Raw genomic sequence first — 22,923 nt, forward strand, 5'->3', positions numbered from 1 at the left:
AATATTTATAGATTATATTTACTGATTATTTTCACGTCATCCCGTTTTAATTGAAAATCGTTGAACTAAATGCCTTTATTAAATATCGATTAATTATTAACGATTTTAATATGTATCATCATCAAAATGTAATTTCATCGATGAAAATACAAGAAAATTGAAAAAGGAATGTAGTATGACTCCAAAGTGATATTCTTCCTAGAAGTCACGTAAATTCCCAGTGGTTGCTCTCGTTATCACCGTACTCTAGTGATTGCCGGGTTTGGAACGTCCTCTCTCTTCCTTTTGCTACCCTCACGGTCTCCGTCGTTTCGTACGTACGTGCTTACGTGCGTTTTCTACTGGGGAATACGTGCGCTGCGGTATCGTAATGCGCATGCGTCCTTCTAGATTCCTTTCCGTTTCACCCTGGCGATTTGAAATTTACTCAGAGATCTAATGGGAGTACCGCATTTGTAGGGAAAATGTTCTACAGAGAGAGAAAGAGAGAGAAAGAGAGAGAGAGAGAGAGAGAAAATGTATCGCTGAGATTCGAATGTGAATTCGGTTCAGTCGACCTTGAATATTTTACAAACCAGGATAACCAATCGAAATTTCAAAACTTTCGATCAAGATACTCTCTCTCTCTCTCTCTCTCTCTCTCTCTCTCTCTCTCGATCCGTGATACGAATCTTACAAGCGTTTCCGTATTTACAGAACATGTTATCGATATCATCCAACGATCTCTTGTGGTCTCTATGATTTATTAATTAACATAGATCATACATTTCATAGTCGTATAGTAATCATTAATATATATAGTCTTGGCGGAATCTAACTGGTTCTTCTGGTTCATGAATAATTCAGGATCGAGTTATCTAGATAGTGATTGTCAGTTCGATCGACATCGAAAGCCTTTTTATCGACAGATTTAAAGATCCTCTAAAATATTATTACAGCGTTAGGTAGACAAGTGTCAAATCGTCCATCAGATACTTCGAAGGATGAATACTGATCTTTAGACACACGGAATGAAGATCACTCGAGGTAAATGCGTACCATACTCTCGATAGTCGTTGTGTGAACGAGTTCAGTTTCGACAATGGCGCAAGCGCGACTCCTTTCATTAGCTGTCTCTGACCTTTTTGCTTGCGTCGAATCGACGAAGCGGTTAATTTGAAAATGCGACATTGTAGTCGGAGAGAAACGCAAGGGTGGAAATATTAGCGTAGTTAATTCGACAACGTATTCGTTCGTAATGGTTTTCGGTGTGTTGTTAAACGTACTCACAATTATTACAAGTAGCGATAGGATTAATACAGTAACAAGCATTGCTTTTGTATAATATTTCTCATCGTTATCCATTGAAAATAATTACATTTCTCTTTACTCGCGTATATTCTGGCTTTGAAATTATTCAGATCCATTCCTTATCATTAAATACTACAATCCGTTGATATCAATTTAAATTTCAAATAACGTTTACACTAATCAAATCGATCGGAATTAAGTAACAAGTTTCGATTCCTGCTTGATGTCACCTTATGAATATCACAACTAGCTTTGATCGAACATTTCAAAACAGTAATCGAATTAGTCCCATCGCTAGATGCAAGTACGTAGAGAAGATTGAATGAGAAGGTATTCGGGTAACATTTTCAGGAAGGGTGAGATATTAATATACGTGGTAGTATTAATAATAGTAATAATAGTACAAGTAGTAATATTAGATTAGTAAAATAATAATAGTAGTAGTAGAATAGTAGAAGAATAGTAGTAGTAGTAGAGTAGTAATAGTAATAGTAGTAGTGTAGTAGAGTAGTAGTAGAGTAGTAGTAGCAGTAGTAGAGTAGTAGTGTAGTATCTTGAGAAGTACGCATGCGCACGCGAGAGATCGGCTATCTCTATCCCTCTCTTTCTGTTTGACGATTCGTTCCGTACCCCGCCACGACGGAACTGCCACGCGACCGATGCCCCCACTACGAGTCGTGAGCGTGTGTCACGCTCCGGGTAGCTCGGTGCGTGCCCATTACACGGGCCGATGGAGGGGGTAAGGGGCGCGCGCGTACTCGTTCGATGGTAGTGGGGCGAGCCGGTCGCGAGGTGGTGGGGATGCGAGTGCCGAGAACGGAGGAGCCGTCAGTAGTTCCGTACCAACTCTCCTCTGATACGTATGTATGTCGGTGCCGCGTGCGTCGCGTCGCGCCGCGATTAAGATAGACACGCACCGTTGTTCCAATCGTCGTCGTCGTCGTCGTCGTTCACCTCCTCATCGTCATCGTCATCGTCACCGTCATCATCATCATCATCGTCATCATTATCGTCGTCGTCGTCCTTTCCGTCATCGTCATTATTCTATGTAACGAAAGGGACACGAAGAAACATTGACCAAGACAGAAAAAGAAGTGAAGAGGAACAGTGTGATTGCGTCTGATAAAGAGAATGAGTGAGTGAGTGAGAGAAAAAGAGAGAAATAGAAATAGAGAGATAACGATCGAGCTTCTTCGATTCAGAGTGGTGTGTCCTTCTCCGTGAGTACTTTGCCTGGTCCATCGTGTGATCGCACGAATGTCGCGACGCGATGTCGCCCGATAACGGACGCGTCGAGCCGCGAAACCTGGCACTCGACGTCACGGCTATCATCGGTTCCTCCTGACAATATGAGCCTCGTCAAGCATTGTCGTACTACGCGATCGCTAATAAGAGTACTATCACTATTGGTACTGCAGGTGTTGGCGAGTGTTCTCCTCGACATCATCGCAGCCACTGTCGCCGTCGCCGTCGTCGTCGCCGTCGTCGTCGTCGTCGTCGTCGTCATTATCATCATCATCATCATCATTATCATCTACATCAACATCGACACTGTCGTCGTCGTGAAGCATCCTGCGATTCCTATTGCTGCTCTCAAGATCGTTGCTGACTCAAGATCTCTATTCTATTTATCAAAGGATTATTAACCTTCAAGGAGAACTCCGTGCTCGCGAGTGTGTGCTATCGTGTCCGTTAAAACCACCCTAAAACACGTGCGACCTTTCCCGTGGGATTATCGTTCCTCCTGTGTATTATTATTCGTGTGTCACGAAGGACGACCATTCGTCCTTCTCTATATTCTTCTTCGTTGTTTACGTTTTTACTATCGGTTTTTTACATTGATATTACTACCATTACTACTACTATTACTACTACTACTACTACTGCTACAACTACTATTTGGTGCTTCTTATACAATTCTTCGTTTTATGTGTTTACGAAAGATCGTGCATTTATTTTCTTCTATCTTACGTTATTACTATTATAACATATACACAGTGAGTCACGGATATCGAGCGATGATGGCAGCGTTCATGATCGCCAGCAGCACCATGGATCTTTGCCTCAGCACTGTGGTGACGATGTGCCGCGCTTTCGCGAGCACCTCGACCGATGTTACGAATTGGAGCGTTACAAGGTAGATATATAGACGATATATACCTATACGTATATATATATATATATATATATATATATATATATATATTTTTAATATATCCTTCACAACACTCTTTCCATTGATCTTTTTTTAGCATCAATTGTGCTCTCATACTATACACATACATACCTGCTATCCTTACGCGAATACGTAAGATCGATTTTTATGTTCGACGTCGACGTTTATCGCGCGTTTACTTTCGAAGCGTGCGCTCGATTATGTGCTCCGAACGTGTACCACGATTGAAACACGCTTCGCCGATCAAGCGTGACCCCGCTATCTACTCGAATACTTTTGCCCAATCATGCGAGGATAGTATCCGGTGAAATTAGTTTGCTCGATTAAGTGACGACCGTAACACACCATCATCAGAGCGAGAGAGAGGGAGAAAGAGAGAGAGAGAGAGAGATCGATATATACATAGATAGATAGATAGATAGATAGATAGATAGATAGATAGATAGATCGATGGATGTACAGAAAGAGGGAGAGAGAAAGATGGACATAGAGATAATTGGGCAGAATTTCTCGTTCGATCGTTTTCGTGAGTTCTTCGAGCATGGCGCCGGAGGACGATCTTCCTCGGTGCTCTGGGAACGCGTCAAATATATGTAGGGCGCCTTAAAATATTCAAAGGATCGATATTCTGCACTCGTCGTGCACACTGCCGACGTAGAATATGTACGTTATGTACGGGACATACGTATGTCAGAGAAATGAAAAGAGAGAGAGAAAGAGAGAAAGAGAGAGAGAGAGAGAGAGAGAGAGAGAGAGAGAGAGAGAGAGAAAGAAAAAGTTCTTTTTTTGAGAAGGCAATTACCACGCGAATGAAACGCGGAATAAGCTTGGGCCACTCGTCGCCGAGGAAATATCGATTTTCTTTAGGTAAAACGTACCAGGACGAAATTTTCATGGTTTTCTTTCTTTTTCTCTTTCTCATTCTTTTTAACTATTGATATCGATGTGCGTATCAATATATACGCATGGCACGCTACGATAAAATACGTTTTGGATGATCATTGAGAAACGAATATCGATTTAGATCGAAATAAATGCGAATACCATGGCGTTTCGATCGTCGATTTACAATTAAATGCAATTTCCTCAATTTCCAGCGCAAAAGTTTTATATAACGGCACTTAATTTTTCCCCTCACTTTTCTTTTTTTTTCATATTTTCTTTTTTTCCTTCGTTCGATGACTATTTTCTATCTACTATAGGAAATTATCGTACGTGACGCTTTAACTCGATTAAGAATCATTGATTTTGTGCGAACGAACGTAGTATCATTTTAAATGTATCCACACTTAAATACTTCAACCCCCGACCGTTTTGTCGTTTGATTATAGATATTCTCCGATGGATATCGATCGGTTATAACGGTTCATACATATGTTTCTCAATCAGATTGAGTGTACGGTTTTGTGAGTTTTAAATTTAAATCGTAACTCGACATTTAAAATAAATGAATAAGAGAAATATTAACTTGATGGACATGTGTACCGACTTTTGTTTGTATGTCAGTTCTCTTTATATCAAACGAAGACTCGCCCACTGAACGTAACTAACATTTCATTCAATTACTCCTTTCTAAACCGATTCCATTTGCAGAGTAACAAGAATCACAAAAGAGAAAGAGCGAGAGAGAAAGAGAAAGAGAGAGACAGAAAGAGAGAAGAATAGGAATAGCCTTAATAAAGAGAATTTACGTTCTAATCGAAATATCGAATTCAAAATATACGAATCTCGAATTATTCTTACATACTTTTATACATAAATACACACCTATACACATACACACAAACACACACACATATATATATATCTTTGGCACTATGAAAATGTTTAAGATTCTCGTTCTAAAGTTAATTCGACTTAATAGTATGAGAAAAGTTGGCACACTCTGCGATTTTATAACTTCGATAACGAACTCTCGGTGCTCGCATTAGAATCGCTTTGAAAATTCCAGTTTTTTTCAAGTTACCGAATTACTAGAGAATGGGAGAGAAAAAGAAAGAAAGAGAGAGAGAAAGAGAGAGAGAGAGAAGCATAATGAAGGTACATGACTATATGTACAGTATGCCTGCATGTATAAACGCGTGTATAAGCTCGGCCCTACATGGATATCTCCTTCTCTTTCTCTTTCTTATACGTTCATTCACTCAACCCTTCATCTCTCTTTCTCTCTCTCTCTCTCTCTCTTTCATGGCCGATCCACCCTCGCTTGCCGAGATAGAATTCGTCGGTGGAATTTTAATTCCGACTATTCCGAGAGCTAAATAGCACTTTAATATCGGCACGTAGTAGCCTCACTTCCGCCACGAAGGAACGAGGCTGGAAACGCGTTAGGAATACTACCAAAATGAAAGAAAGAGAGAGAGGGAAGGAAAGAGTGAATGAGAGAGAAAGAGAGAGAGAGAGAAAGAAAATATGCGAGTACTCCAAGTAAAGATACTCTTTTTTTGTCGAGCGATCATCTTCCTATCTTTTTTCATACTTTCAGCTCGTCTTTGTCGTCAGCGTAATTTCTACCTGATTTTTTCATATCTCTCTCTCTCTCTCTCTCTCTCTCTCTCTCCCCCCTCTCTGTCTTTCTCTATCTTTCTCTACTAGAAGAAGATCTCTCGAAGTCCTTTACGTAATAAAGAGTAGTACCAACGAACGACTCTTGGGAGACTTTTTGATTACCTCAAAGAGTAAGAAGCTCTCTTATCGGAATTTTTCTTTTAAGATCGTCATAAATCGATACTCGCGTTAATTGCTCTTGTTGACCCTTTTCCTATTTCAAAAAATTTGTTCGTTGGAAAATAAATAAGAGCGTTAGAAAGAATCTAAGGAGATAATAGTACATCGTTCCATAATCGATTAGTTCCTCGTGTTACGCCGTACGCGGCAAGGTTTTAATTTACGTCGTCGAATTACCTCTCGGCTAGCTTTTAAAAGCTTACACAGCTGTTGCTCGATGCGCAGGAGATATCGACGACAGTAAACCTTTTACTAATGAGATATAATTAATATGATACTACAGTGGCTTTTAATACGGCAGATCTATTTGTTGTGAAATAATCGAAATCGACACGACGCGAACGAGATGGGGTGAATGATAAAAAACAAAGTAGATATTACGGATAGAGAAAGAAGAGAAAGAAGAGAGAGACAGAACACCAAAAAAAAATAAAGAGAAAAAAAATAAAAAGGGAAAATAACAAAAGTGGTATCGTAGAAATTGAAGGACGATATAAACGTTAGGGTGTCCCCTTTGGCGAACCATTTTTCATCTCCATAAAGAAAAGTCTCTTTCTCGATTCGGAAAGGGACTCTATCCTGTAAAAAGAGTTCCTCCCTTTATTTCGCGAGAGTCTACTCCTCTCGAAGCGGCGAGCCGTGAAACGCGGAACGTAGGAAGAAGGAGCTGGAATCGTGTGCTCCTCGTTTTCAGAAGGGCCGATTTGTCGGCGTAAAATTCACGAGTTGGAAGAAGGAGACTATGATATAACGTCGGGCGAAACGAAAGGCTAGAAGGGGGTTGGGTGGGTTGCTACTGGCTTGTGGGGGTGAGACCAGGCGAGGCCAGGGCAGGGCAGCCCGACGAGACCACCACCTCCACTACTACCACTACCACTATTACTACTACTGCTGCTACAACTATTACTAATACTACCAACTTCAACATCAGTAACACCAACACGTAACTCTACGTCGTCGGTTCGCTTTCCCAGGCTTGGTGGCGACCCATCCACTGCTACGAGCACTGCCGGCAGCAGCGTAGCACCCTTCCTTTCCGTGCCACCCACCGATCGATTTGCTGAAAGTAAATAAAATTCGTTCCTGAGAAGCCCGAAGCGTCGTGGCTCCCGTTCGCTCGTGTAAAGCGTCAGTGCACTGTATGTAATGCGATAAATCAGGACACCGTAGATAGGAGCCAAAAGTCATCGGACGTTGTCTTTCTCTTTCTCTTTTCCTTTTTCTCTCTTTATCTTTCTCTTTTTCGATGTAGTATAGCTATCTATCTTTTTTTCCGTTTCTCTTTCCAATCCGTTGTTTCTCTCTCTTTCTCTCTTTCTCTTTACTCTTTACTCTTTACTCTTTTCCTCGTTTGTTCATTCGGCAAGCCGGGGAAACTCGATTTTGTTGCCGTGAGAAAAAGCTTTCCGTTGCATCGTCGAACTAACAAAATTTTATCGGCGACGCTTCTTCAATTTCGAAATTTTGCACCAGGAAATTTTGTGCGAAAAAGACTGTATGTTCGCATTGCAATATGTTGTTTCCGTACTTTCGTTTATATATATATATACATATAATAAATTATTATTCATTATTTTCTTTCTTTTTTTTGTTGCTCCATTAATCGATTACACGAAACAGAAAGAAATTCGATTCGTAATGAGACAGCTCGTTGTCGATCATAAAAACACCCGTATTTCTTATTTGATATATTTAATTTGAAATTCTATGTAAAGAATACATTTACAAGAAGTATAATAGATTATGTTGCAGAGATCTCGCATACGATGTACAATTAAGGCGAGACTATACTCCCTCGGTATACACACACATATACACATATACTCTCTATCTCTCTCTCTCTCTTACTCTCCCCTCGTTACCACCTTCGGCCACAAGCCATCGTACCAAGTTGCACGAATGTGATAACGTTATACACTTATGCAAAACGAGTCCTACAAATGGTCATCCCCTTGCATGCTCTCCACTTTACGTTGTTGCTCTTTAAAAATAACGTTCATGTAAATCTGATCCTTTTGAGAATGTAGTTTCTTGATAGTCATGTTCGTAATATACACTGGGTGATTCTAAAAAAAAAAAAAAGAGGGAAAAATAATATCAACGAATACAAAAATATAATTCAGAAATAAAATTTTCTTTATTTTTTACGATGTAAATGATTTTAAAAGAAAAAAATTGTTTAAAAAACAAAAGATTCGTTCATGAAGGATACGTAGGAAATAAAATGACATTAGTGGCGTCATCGTAAAATCATATTGTCGCTTGGTCAAAGGCAATCGCTCGTTTTTATTCGCAAAGTTCGAACAAGTTTTTTATAGGGGTGACTCAGCTTCTGGCCGAACGAACGAACAAACGAACAAACGTAGGGGTTGTAGAGGCCGCAGGAGGTTAAGCTTCTGCAGCTGCCACTCGCAGCGTCTGTTTCCCGAGTTTTGAAATTTTTACCAGAGAAAAAGAGTCTCCGCGGAAAGGAAACTCGCGAACTAGCTCGAAATATTAATGCGCGGGAAGAAAATATTATGATAAGTGATGGCCAGGAGTGGAATATTAAGAGGACATAGCGCGTGATAAAAGTCAGCAGCGAATAAATCGTTTTATATTTTACGAAGGAACAAAACTCGAGCTTACGTAAAAAAAAGGACGTATATATAAACGTAAAAAAAAAAGGATGTGTATATAAACCTTTATGCGTGTATGTTGTATGTACGGTTTGTACACAAAAATATACTGACATTTTTGGAACCATTTTTTTCTTAAATTCTTCATCTAATTCATACAACGCATATTTACACACACCCACGTATATATATATACAAAAATTTTTTTTGTTTTGACTGTGCATATATATATACTCAATATATATATATATATACTCAAAAATGTAAAACACCTAAAATAATTTAAAAAAATTATTTAAATCTGAAAAAGAATTTAGAACATTTCTCTGACTGAGTATATGTATCTGTGTACAGCAACGAGCTGGAACAATTAATTCTAATCGATTAATTTGCGTACGGTGAACGTTCCGGTGTTGGCTACCGCGTAGCAGCATTATTATATCCTCTTTCCTCTCTCTCTCTCTCTCTTTCTCTTTATACGCAGTCCAGAGGAATAGTGTATCCAAGTGGTCGTCCATCACTTTGCGCCACCACAAATTAATTATCTCGTAAGCATTATTTTAATTAACGCCAACGATCAAAATTCTCTTGGATTTTTCTCGTCGTTCGTTCTTGTAGAATACAAAATTTTCTATTTTCTCTATTTTCATATCTCATTTTCCAAACGAAACGAAATTCCATTTCATTGTTTCGGAAATAGATAATCAGCTTTACTATTTCCGATCTTTTTCTATTTATACGTTTCTCTTAGCAAGATGGAAATGTTGAAATATCTCTGCAAGTCACATAAAGAGAATTCTTAGGCATCTTCGAAAGTCGTCGTCGTTAGATTGTGCCTCCAGGCAACGTCTTTTTCATGATTAAGAAGAGCGAAGTAGCGATGCACGTCGGTACACTTGGCAAAGCATCGTCATTAAAACACGCTAATTATGAGTTAGATACGAGTGTACTCTAATCTTGAGAATCTCGCTTTACTGTTCGCATTCTCTTGCACTGTTGAAAACGACTATGAATCTTCATAGTTGTTTGCTCTTTCTACAGTACTTTCTGAATAAGTATTTATATATTCAATTTCATTAATAATATTTTTAAACTATTTCTCTTTTCTTTTAACGTCAAATTCGATGTTTTTTTTTTTATATATCCATAGTTATTGACACAAATCTCTTTTGTATCAGGTTTTCCTTTTAAAGAGACTCTTCCTTAAGTTTTGAACACCAGCTGGTGTTAAAGGTTAAGACTTTTCCTCGAAACATATCTCAAAGCTTGTACAAGCCATTTGCATAAACATACATTTTCTCATCGTATATTCCGGTAGTTTGCATAAATAACGAACCGAGAAATACGGAATGTAAAATAGCCGTGCTACAGCTCCATACCTTTTCCCTTTCTCTTAAAGGGCCCTCTTTCGACAAAACCGCAGCTTGAGTTTTGAAAACTCAAAACCCCCATCTCCTATCCTTCCCAAAATGATTCTATTAACTCGACGTTTTATTTTAAAGGAAAATCTAACTGTAGTTTAGAGTAATAGCAATTAGTAATAAGATTAGTCAAATGCGATCCATATATATCCATTGAAAGTTTTCCATGTTAATTCAACGTATAAATCGATGGGTGTTTTCGTTCGCTGATCAATTTGGATTTTCAGCAATGATTTCCTGCCAATAACGGGTCACCGAACGAATTTGAATCTACCCCGACTGGTTACCGTACACACATACTTACACACTACACCACGCGTCGAAGTTTATTAATGTATAATATGTGTGACGAATGACCGTGAATATTGGAATAGAAGTTACCATAGTTACGTGGGTAGTACGAGAAGGGTATTCTGCGTTTACAACGACAGAACAGAAATTTGTAAACGCAGAGTTTCAAATACCTTTTGTGTGAATTAGACCGATGAATTCGATGCATGGCTATCAACTCAAATCGCTTTCGAGGTCTCCTCGTACCTTTCTCACTTGTCCTAATGCGATAGGAGATAAATTACAGGTCGAGAAGGATTTTCACTCGTATGTAACTGAAGTTTCGTTTGCCGTATAATTATAGAAAAGTAAATACAAAGGTAATTCACGTTACAGATAGTAAATCAAATAGACATAGCCATTCGTTGATTAGCTGATAGTTTCCAAATGGAAAGAGAAAGAGAGAGAGAGAGAGAGAGAGAGAGAGAAAGAGAGAAACACTGTCATAGAAAAAGAGACTCGATGACTCTATTCAATCAATAAATACCCTGTTTTATATTCTACGATTTCGAAAACACTAACCGTGTATTAATTAGTTCCTTGTGATTACAGACAACAAGAGAAACAGAGATAGATATAAAAAAACTAATACTTGGAATATAACATTATTAAACAAGTTGAGTAGTGAGTATATTGGAGCAAACGTTTGGTATTTTATGAGACGTATGGAACACACGAGGGACTTGAGTTCTAAGGTCGATGTATCCCATTTTCTTTCGTCGAGCTTAATCTTCGCGTTGGAATGGCACACAGAGCTCGTAATATTAATATAACGTCATTCATCTGGCTTAAATAAACGCGACGTCGTCGTAGTCGTAATCGTCGTAGTCGTATTCGTCGCTTTTCTTCCTCTTTCCCCCTACTCCGTCAACGTATGGGGCTCTTATTCAACGTAAACTCAAAGTCGCAAACGTAGAAAGTTATTGTCAAATTACAGTACGAATCACCAGTACTATGGAGCTTCCTACAAGTTTACCGTAGCGCAATCAACTTCATGTATGTGATTTATGTGACTCGCGCGAGAAGAGGAAAATTAATGAGGGAATAGAATTAAAACAACCGCGAACTTATCTTTCAGGAGATAAACAAAGCATCGTTAGTGGTATTTACGATTATCGAAGTCGATGATTTTCGAAGAAGTAACAAATGTTGAAAGAGATCGTTTTTGGAATAGTTTGATCTCGATCGATATCGTCAATGAAACGTTAGCCTGATGGTTTCAGCAAATAGAAATTAATGAAATTCGACGTGACGGGTTTCTATATAATGCCTATGAATATGTAAAACCTACCATTAGTTTTCGGAAAAAGAAATTGATATTATCAAATGCTCCATCGTGACGTGATATTTCAGTGAATAAAAATAAATATTGTAGAATCTCTTGATGGAACGAATACGATGGTTAACGATCCGCGTCGTACACGCGTGTTAGGTTCGATTAGTATCTCGTTGACACTTATACGCTGTATATACGTCGTTATGCATCGTATACAGGATCGTTCCAATTAAAAAGAAGTGTCGAACTTAAAGTCCCGACTTACTCGAGATGTCGAATCTTAAGGTTTGCTTGAAAATTAAAAAAAAAAACAAAAAAAAAGAAGGAAAGAAAAGAAAAAAATTCAGATATAAGTATTTGGTTGAGTCATTAGACGAAATTATAATTTCATTGCATAATTAGATGAAGTTGTGGAAGCTCGTGAAGTAGACGTTCGTTATATGACGTTATTATCGACTTGAGAGTAGCGAATAAGAACGAAATAAAAAGAAGAAAGAAAGAAAGGAAGGAAGAAAGAAAGAAAGAGAGAAAGAGAAAAAGAGAGAGAAAGGGAATAATAATGCATTGGATATATTCGCAGATTGTTTAGAGTATACCAAGAGGAAGTAAGCGTTCGTACGGTGTCGCGATAAATGGCTACCATTTAAGGTTCCGCTTTTAGCTTCGTCCAGCTGCAGTACGATAAATGGTACTGTTTAAAGGTCTTACTTTTGGTTTGCATCTCGAGCTTGCGGCGAAGCTCGCAATAAACGTTTCTCCCCTTTATTTCCAGTATTATTCTCGCTATCTGCCGTTCTACCCTTTTGCTCGATAACGGTCTATGGAAAATCGCGAAAAGTCTATTCTTCCTTCAGTAATTTCCTAGAGAATTCTTGTGCTTTGTCTCTCTCCTTCTCTCTCTCTCTCTCTTTTTCTTTCTCTCTTTTTTTTTTATCCGTCTATCTATTTGTCTATCTATCTGTCTGTCCATCTCTTTTTTTTTTGTATTGCTCGAAACGTAAATTCCAACGTAACGAGTCTCGTCCGGCTTGAAACGCAATAGACGAATTAGTCAGGATTGGGCGTGGTTTCCGTGCAAAATAAAACTATTAGCGAGTTTATCGAAACGATCGAGAGAGAGAGAGAGAGAGAGAGAGAGAGAGAGAGAGAGACAGAGCGAAAGAGAAAAATAGAGAAAAGGGGAATGATTATAAATGTCCATCGTGAAACGAGCTCGCCCGCATTTCGTTCGTTGTGGTCGATACGTTTATTCGGTGTCTGGCTAACATATGGCGTTGTAAAACTTGCATTGAATCGATGAAATTTTATGATAGTACCATTATACAGTGATAATTATCATCGTATTCGTTCCTTTAATTTCGTTCGTTGAAATTTAAAATGATTTTAAGAAAGAAAGAGATAGAGAAATAGAGAGAGAGACAAATAAATAATTATACTTTTGACGATATATCATAGATACGTAGCTACGACTTGATGGATGTTCGATAATTAGAAAAAAAAAGGGAAAAAAAATTCTTTTTCATCGTTCCATCGAACCGATAACCATCATTGGATTTTTTGGCATGATCAAGAAGGTGACGCATCCTTTGAGTAATAACCTTCGCAGTCACAGTTCCTCTCCTCATCGTGGAAACGGACGTAACACTCTATAAATAATGTTCGTCGATAAGAAGACTCCTTTTCTCCCCTTATTCGAGCGAATAAGCGGCGATTTATCTGGATCGTCGAGAGGATGTGCGAAGGAGTTTGAATGTGCATTTATGTGAAGAAGAAAGAGGGCGGGTCTCCTTCTTTCTTTCTCTCTTTTTTCTTTTCTTTTTTTTTCTTCTTTTTTTTTCTTCGTCACCCCTTTGACTTCTAATCTGTCAAAGATTTATCTCACGTTTCGAAAGTCTCCAGAGATGAATTCTCTCGAGTGACATACATTTTCGTATACAATTATTTCGAAATTTATCGAGGACGATATCGCGGTCAACGTCGTCGATATCGATGGAAAGCGAGCAAAAAAAGGGAAAAATAAAAACAAATTCTATCAGTTGACGAACGAACGAACGACCGAACGAACGAACGAATGAACGAATGAACGAATGGACCAACCAACGAACGGTTGCTGTGCCGAAAACGGACGAAACGCGAACTAAAAACGACGTAAACGAAGCAGAAGCGTCAGAGTTTGGCCGTGCACGAGCTTGACGCATCCAGATACGTCATATGCAATCGAAGTGATTAGAGAAGAGGAAGAGAGAGAGAGAGAGAGAGAGAAAGAGAGAGAGAGAAAGAAAGAGAGAACGAGACGAAAGCGATCGATCTCACCCTCACATTTCTACTCCCTTACTCTCGTCACGCTCCGTATCGTTCCGCGCGCACATTCCCAGTTACAAAATATTTTTCCGCACAGACGGAACACCAATATTGTGAACGGAAAAATCCATTAAGGTTTCCTTTTTGTTTACTTCTCAACAAGCAGTCGGTATTCCGGACGCGTGCAAAATGCAAATACGCTACACGAACTGTCGTCCGATCGATCTCTTAACTCACACGTTGCACTGGCTAAGCTATTATACTTACTATCTATGCGTACTATCGAAAAAGAGAATGGTAGCAGTAGTCGAGAAAACTAGGTTTAGTTTGCGAATCAATAATAAAAAAGGGTGTGTATGCTTTAGCCAGACCACTTAAATCCAACGTGTCGTTAAGTCTTCCAAGAAGTTCATTTATTATATGAAACCTTCAAAATGGTTTATTTTATCGACTACAATGTGTCGACTATGAAATAGTTATTGGTTTCCTTCGTTGTCTCTCCTTGAAGATATTATTCTCCTTAGTTTTATTCTTTTCTTTCGTTTCTTTTTATTTTAGATATTATCACGATTGATACGAATCAAGGATTAAGATAGTAAAGACTTGACGAAGAAATGAATTGTTTTATTTGTGAAAGATATACGTGTATGTATGCGCAATCGTGTGTATGTATATACCATTGATAAATAAGAAAGAGAGTCTGTGACATTCGTCTAGGACATACGTCGGATAGATCAGAGACACTCCATGGATATTCGACAATTCGATCGTCCAGGTCGTTCCAGTCATGGAACAAATAGCAAGCGTGTCTGTGGAAGGTTGATACCTCGACAGAATTTCTCTTGGAGGAGTTACATAGTTGTAATATATAGGTGTACATACGTATATATATACCTATATGGTGTATACCTGTATTATCGAAATCCCGAATTGGATCGAAGCAACCCCCATATCCACTTCGTTTATCTTCTCTTTGCCCTTTAAAAAACGCGATTCGCATAGTATCGTTATTATACTCGACGCGAACGTATCTCAAAACGGATACAAATTTCAGGCACGTCCAGGGTGAAACCGAATGAAATAAAGAATGAGAGAAAGAAAGGGAGAAAAAGTAACTAGAGAAACCTTCGACGGATGATATGGCAGGCTGACTGACCGATCGAACAGATGTAAAGACGAAAATATTTGAAGCCTCTCACGAGTGATCCGTCAATAATACTGTCAATACTTGAATATCCTCAATAACGACGAATGAATGAAATCGAATACCGACGGATCGTCGATTCGACCCTATGAAGATATTGTCAACTATCAAAAGCCATACTATCGTCGTGATACGAGATATTTTTACTATCATTTCATCGATATCGTCATGAGAATCTCTCTTTCTCTCTCTCTCTCTCTCTCTCTCTCTCTCTCTCTCTCTCTCTTTATGGCTCTTACTGTTTAATTTTAATTTATGTCGAATTAAATTGTTATAATTGAAAATGTCATAGTTCAATAAATTCTTTTCTCTCTCTCTTTCTCTCTCCCTTTCTCTCTCTCTCTCTCTTTCTCTTTCTCCCTTTTGGTCTTTTGTCTACAAACCCTTTGGGTGGTCTCATCCTTTAAAGCAAAGTGTACTTTTCGATTGGTAAAACGATCACGCTTTGAAGGCGGCAAAACGACAGGTATCCTCTGTCTCTCTGTCTCTCTCTCTCTCTCTCTCTCTCTCTCTCTCTTTCTCTCTGCATCTATCTCTCTTTTTCTCTGTCTCTTTCTATCTCTCTCTTCCGCATTGAACTTTCGATCGACTGAACGCGGTTCTCACGCGTACTCGTTAGATAGAGAGAAAGCAAAAAGGAAGTAATTGGCGCGATAATGAGGAACGACGTTTATTAGCGGAAATATCGGACGGGATACATCCATATTTAGAGACGCGTCATTGACATTCCTCTTTCTCTACTCTTTTCGTTGAAGGATAAAACTAGTTTTTATACTGTATTTCCTGTCTGCAATCCGTATCCGATCACTGTCATCATTATTATCGTCATCGTCGTCGTCGTGGTCGTAGTCGTAATCGTAATCGTCGTCGTCGTTTTCATTGTCATCGAAAAGCTTAATGAGAAGACCATCGTTCGATATCTATCGATAAGTTATATATTTTTTATATTACAGCTTCGTTAACGACCTACGTAGTATATATATATATATATCATATGTGTATGTATATATATGTATGTATGTATGTATGTATCTATGTGTGCTGCTTTATATCTATGTTTATCGCACAGCCAAGGACGAGGTTCGTTTGCCTCGCGATTTAAATCGAAGCTATTCGCGTACCGATCGATAACGAGGACGTACGATACGTACGTTGCACCTAATTGCATTAGATCGTTTCACCAATTTCGGACCGTGTACAACAAGTTGGAATTAGCGCGAAAGCAGACGATCCCATGGCATCGAACAATAACTGCCTTCCGAAAACAGACATGATTATATCTCTCTAGTAAATTTACATTAGGAAACGTTCCGGTCATTCGATAGTACAGTCCGATCGTGAAACGATCGATAGATCATAGACGAGATGAACTCGAAATTCTCATCTTTTTTCTTTTCTTCTTCTCCATTTTTTCTTGTCTCGATTTCATCTTCTCAAGAAACAGAGAAATTTTTTACGAGCAACATGCATATTCAATTTTATAATTTCAATTATATCGATTTTATACGAAATTGTAATAAGTAATTTTTTGATGAAATTCTATATAGACTTATTTATTTATTTTACATGAAGTCAAACATAATGTATTATTAACAACTTTAGCGACTTTGTCTTTGTTTACTTATTTATTTACGTCAAAGAAATCTCAATGAAATCATAAGTTTTACTTACTTTTTGACTACGTCAAAGTCGACATTAAAGTCGTTCTATAACTTTTCCTTTTTACACACTTTTTTCCTCGTTTAAAGCGGTGTAAAGTTTTGCTGACCAAGTAGAAATTTATTACTCACTTGGTCCGAACGTTCTTATCGAGTGAGAAAAATAGAGATGGTATAAATATAAGAGAAAGAGTTCGCGAATTTCAAGAATACAATGCTCCTCTCGTGATCGACTGTAATAACTGGTTTACATTTTTATCATCCGGCACATCTTTACCTTTTTGTCAGTTTTATCATTGAAAACGCGCTCGAGTGGCCCAGCTCGAACGTCGCCATGAATGTACATGTACCATTCGAATGCATCCTCATTATCCACAATGTTATATTCAAAGCGTCAGCCGTGGAGTATGCGGGTGTGTGAAATTTTCACACCATCCTCCCTCTCTTTCTTTCTCTCTCTCTCTCTCTTTCTCTTTCTCTTTCCCTCTTATTCACATTCCCTTCGTAGTTACTCACCGGGTGGTCAGTTTAATTTCAAGTCCAAAGTTATATCTCTCGACGAAGTAGTATCGTTGCTACATGACATTCGTAGTGGTGTTATTTTCATTTTTTCTTTCTTTCTTGTTCTCTTTTTTTTTCACTAAATGTACAACGTGAGACGAAAGTGGAAAGGTAGAAAAGATAAAATGTTGTTTGCGAATGGAATTTTGTCGAGGTCTCGAGATAAGAGAAATTAGGTTGGTCGAGGCGTGGTCACCTGTTGTATCAATCCTATCTTTCTCTCTTCATCTTCCTTTTCCTTTACTTTTCGTCTATCTCTATCTTCTATTTCTCTTCCTATCTCGCTACATTCGTCAGCATCCTAGCACGTTCTCGTTGCTCGTAAGCTTTGACAAAGTGATGACCACCAGCGGAATGATGACCGCTCGGTTTCGCTGGCGCACGAGTGAACTCTACGTCTAACTTCTACGTTCGCTGCATCCCTGCATACCAGGATAGCTGCATAATATCGACGTATCGAACATACGGCACGTATGTTCTCTTCTCAAATCGTTTCTCTCCTAAACTCCCCTCCCATCCCCCTATACCTCTCTCCCCATCGCGCATTCCACTCGTTTACTAGCTTACTTTCGTACGTTCGATGCATCCGTTCTTGAAAATTTGATCATCCGAGTCTTCCAAAGAATCTTATCGTCTCTTATAGTCTACTGGATACAGACTGCAAACGTATCGCTTATCTTTCTTCTTCTTCTTCTTCTTGTTTTTCTTCTTCCTCCTCGTTTTTCTTTAGTTTTTAGGTCGAATCGATATTGCATGTAAATTATAAAAGAAGATAAATGACGTCATTTATCGCGAAGAAAGAGAAAGAAAACTTGCTATAGCATACGTTGTGCCATACACTGATTCAAGTTTACTTATTGATCGATAATTTTTCTCTTTCGATAGTGAACATCGGCCGATTCGAGATAAATCGATTTAGTGAGAAGCCGACCGCGACGATGGCAAAGGCTCGTCTTCTCGCTCGACGAGATTCGATCGTTAAGAGATAGATATGCGCTCTCTGCACTTTTCCGATCGTTGCCAACTTCGGTCCAGTGGCAAAACGGAGGAGAAACGTAAAGAGAGAAAGAGCAGGAGAGACAGAAAGGGAGAGAGAGAGAGAGAGAGAGAGAGAGAGAGACGTTATGTAGAGAGCTAGAGGGATAGGGAATCAAAGAGAAAGAGCAAGGTAAGCAAGGATTTCTCCTCCTCTCGAGTTGCTGCCGAGACGAATCGGAGCGTTTCGCTCGTCCAACATCCGATAGGGGATTCATCGATAATATTTCAAACGGCATTCCTAGCGATCGTTATCTCGATTCCAGTCGGTCTCTTTCTCGACGACCTTGCAATCACCTTGAATCAAGGAATTAATCCTATTGGGATATGTACTTATTTTTTCAATATTTCAATATTTATTTTATCAGCAATTTTATCATTAAATATTTCGATATTTGTTATATATATGTGTGTGTGTGTGTGTGTGTGTGTGTGTTTTAATATTTAACTTGCTGAGCAAATCTATATATTAATTAATTAACGATCATTTGTCCATGTTGTTGTATTTTACTTTAACGATGAAAATATCTCTGATTCATGTTTGATAATTCATCATCTTTTTCTAACTCGAATCTAAGAGAGTGACAAGGTTAGAAGTAAAAATGTTTAAAAGATATTCGTTAAAACGTTCATAACGTGGAATAGGATATTAATATTCTAAACTCGTATTTCCATCGAGCTTTATCCAACGTTCATTAATATGCCGAGCTCGTTGGTACGTTTAGATAAAACGTTTTCCTCGTACGAGCATAAAAGTAATATACGAGTTGGACTTCTAATCTGGATCTATGTACTGCGTCGCTTTTCAATGCTTTTCCAAGCGATCATGTGGAACGTTTTAGCGTTAGTCCATCCGTTCGTTCGCTCTATCAAATTCACGCAGATATCTGAATCAATGCAATGCTTTAGCGAATAGTGTGAACTAGTTACGGGTCATTAATCGAATAATCTTCTCGATTGAAATAATAATTAGATGGTTAAGCGTTGGACAGTGGTCGGTTCGATCGAGCCGAAGAATGCGGGCTTTACGAGTAGGAGTAAGAGTAGGAGTAAGAGTAGGAGATAGAGATGAAAACGAATGCTTGCGGATCGTAATTTGCCGAGAACATTGGAATGCCAGCTTCGATTTTCCAGGAATAATACAACTGTAATTATATTTGCCTCTTTGTCGTTCGCTTTTCTCCCATATAACTGGCCAGTCCTGCTATTAATTGTCACGATGTATATACAATTGTTAGAGGGGTGGGACGGAGAGGAAAAGTCAGTCGGTTTGTTTCGTAGGAAATCGTGCCTCCGGCTGACAATTGTTTTCGGTCTCGCACCATAATGGTTTTTCCTGAACCATCGATTCACCATTTACTACTCTTCTCAACCCCTCTCCCTTTCTCTCTCTCTCTCTCTCTATATATATATATATATACATTTATATATATGTGTGTATCTTTGTCTTTCTCTCTCTCTCTCTCTCTCTGTCTCTCTCTCTTTCTATCCATCTATCCATCCATACTACCCTCAGTCGACATTCGTTCGCGAATTCACGTGTGTGCGAAAAAGATGAAAACGAACAAAATTCCACAGGGGAGAATCGTAACTGTCCCTCGGTTATTATCGCTGCTTTTCGTTCACGAACTCAGTGTTCTCGTATTTACGTTACACGAGTACCATATCGAAACGAATCGCGTTGTTGGTTTTTCGTACCTTTTTTTTCTTTTTTCTTTTTTTTATAGAAATATGATCGCTTGATGAAATAGTTTGATTTGACAGATTTTGTAGAGAATGTTTCGAGAGAAAAAAGTAATTTCCATTATTTCAAGGAAGCGTCGAGTGTCGTTCTTCGAAAAAACAAAAAGAAAAGAAAAAGAGAGGAATGACAACAAGAAAAGAAAAAAAGTAACAAAATAAAAGGAGATCCGTTTAGGTAGAGACGTCGTCGACAGTCGTTGTTCGTAATAAAAGCACGGGCTGCCTCTGAGAAACTCGTGGTCCCTCGTTATACGCTAACTAAGTATCTTTCAGCTTGGCTCTTCTGCAAGAGAAACTTTTCGAAAGCATGATTCGAAAAGCGTTCGCATCTATTTTGCTCCGCTGGCTCGTGCAACGAAACGTTCGCTCCTGTTTCGACGATCATGCACAAAGATATCTCGTATTTCTTTTTTGGAGGATAGCTATCTTCTGACTTTTCCTACCTTCGAACTTTTAACGACGTTTCCAAAGTTACAGAAGCATGAACGTTTTGGAGTAATTCTTGCGATCGGGTGTCGAACGACCTCTTTTTAATCTTCATTTTTATTTTTACTTTTCTAAGAGCTTTCAAAATGATCGTTCGCCCTCGTTAAATCTACTTGTAGATATATCTATATAGATAAAAAAAGTTATATATATATATACACACACATATATATATGTGTATACGTATCCTATGTATATTTCTACTGTGTGTGTGTGTAATATCTTGGGCAAGACATTGTTACGAAGATATGGGTCAGATTTCTTCGTCGAAGGTCCTTTGCTGAGATTCCTCTCCTACCTCGATTTAACAATGAAAGCAATTTGCGGAAATCTGATTGTGGCTAGAAAATGTCCAAGTACTAACAAGACCAACGGCGTACCTACCTCCCAACGAAGATTTGCACCGGCTAATAGCCAATTACAGGACAAAGAATTGCCGATATTACAAGCGATATCAGCTGGAAATTCTGATGCGAGCTGACAGGAGCAGCCGCCGTTGTCCGGCACCGTCGTTATTAACGATCCTAGATTTTCAGACCTCGGGGAGAAACGGTTATCGAGCATTGTTCGTCGATGGAAAAAAAAAAAAGACAGGAAGAAAAAAAAATGGATGGATGGGCCTGTTGTGTCCAACAGACCACACTATATGACATATCTCTCTCTCTCTCTCTCTCTTTTTTCACACATACAAAGATACATAGATACATTCGTTTCTTTTCCAACCGATATTCTATCCTTTTTCTATCGAAAATCCATATGGGATCTGGTTGTATTAAGTAACTCGAGTAATTCGTCATTGTTTTAAGACTAAAGGACATATACAGCGAAAAAAATAAAAGGAGAAGAAAATAAAAGACAAAAAGGGGAGCTGAGATTCTCAGAAACGCGAAAATATGAACGTGACGTTAAAGATAACATGCAACATGGAAGTTGAAGGTATTGCTAACGATGACAGCATCGTCAAACGATATTGTTAAACGTGTAAAAAAGCGCCATACTTTCGATTTTTCATCTCTCTTTCTCTCCTCTCTCTTTCTTGCACGTTTTTCTTTTTCTTTGAACGATAAAAAGAGATAGGGAAAAGTTCGATTCAAATAAATGAGATTGTTATTCAACAGCGATAGGAGGAACGATTGTTAAAAATCCAAACTTGAGGATATATCGATCGGTTCTATATTCGATTTACGCGTTCCAATCGGAGTCGTTTTACTTTCTTTTTTCTTGTTTTTTTTTTTTGTTTCTTTTTTCTTTTTCTTCTCTCTTTTCCTTTCTCTCTTTTTATGTTTTATTCTTTTGTATACGTTGAAAAATACTGGAAAATTCCAGTATCTGCCTTTTCATCATACAACGGTAACCTAGACCAATTATTAATACCGTTCGTTATCGCGTTTCCTATGTATGCTCTTTCAAACTCTTATTGGTACAGAGCCGTTATTTCAACCGAGAACCAATTAAGATCGCAAAGAGTCACCGATAACTACGCTGGCACATTACGTGCACTTAACTCAAGGGTACTTTTAAATCGGACGAAAAGGTTCTAATTTAACTCGATTGACCCACCTTGTCCTACATTTTTCCAGCCTTATCTTTATATATGTAGACGTATATTATATAAGCTTGATGTACACTGATAACCGAGTCGAAAGAGATCTTATCTTTCCTTTGATTCGTTCTACTCAAATATCGTGTGAACGTTGATATTAATTAATATTATGCCTATTATCCGTTTAACGGAATAATATGTGTGGGATTGTAGAAATTTCGAGCAAAAAAAATTAATTAATTAACGTATATATTAATAAATATATATATATAAATATTGTTATAATAAATTTTAATCGAAATCCCGTGCTCGTTAAAACGTCAGGGAATCTACGTTGCTAACTAATTTCAATGAATTTCCACGTTGTCCAGGAATATCGAGACGTCGCACCTCCGTACTTTTCTTTGTTTAAAACTCAACGTTAGTGCTTTAGCTTTGCGACGTTTCACTTACCATCGTGAAGCTTGAAACATCAACGAAAACACAAATTAGCAAAGTATCAAAATTCCACAAACTTCCAAATTAATTTTTGTCTCGTATACGAAACTATCTTC

At 38.4% G+C, this 22,923-nt stretch overlaps 1 protein-coding gene across 4 annotated transcripts in view; it reads left to right on the plus strand.

Annotated features, from left to right (window-relative positions):
- The first annotated feature begins 2,083 nt into the window (after positions 1 to 2,083).
- Positions 2,084 to 22,923, plus strand: part of LOC127064633 (irregular chiasm C-roughest protein-like) — a 129,471-nt gene continuing 108,631 nt past the window's right edge. For 2 of the 4 annotated variants that reach the window (XM_050995967.1, XM_050995966.1), the window contains exon 1: positions 2,084 to 3,427. Coding sequence is in view for 3 of the 4 variants with exons in the window: in XM_050995966.1 (XP_050851923.1) it covers positions 3,219 to 3,427 (209 nt within the window). In the remaining variant the exon portion in view is untranslated. The remainder of the gene's footprint in view (positions 3,428 to 22,923) is intronic. The other 2 variants (XM_050995965.1, XM_050995968.1) reach the window with 2 other exon arrangements.

Source organism: Vespula vulgaris, chromosome 6 (genome assembly GCF_905475345.1).
Source record: "Vespula vulgaris chromosome 6, iyVesVulg1.1, whole genome shotgun sequence".
NCBI classification, from domain to species: Eukaryota; Metazoa; Arthropoda; class Insecta; order Hymenoptera; family Vespidae; genus Vespula; species Vespula vulgaris.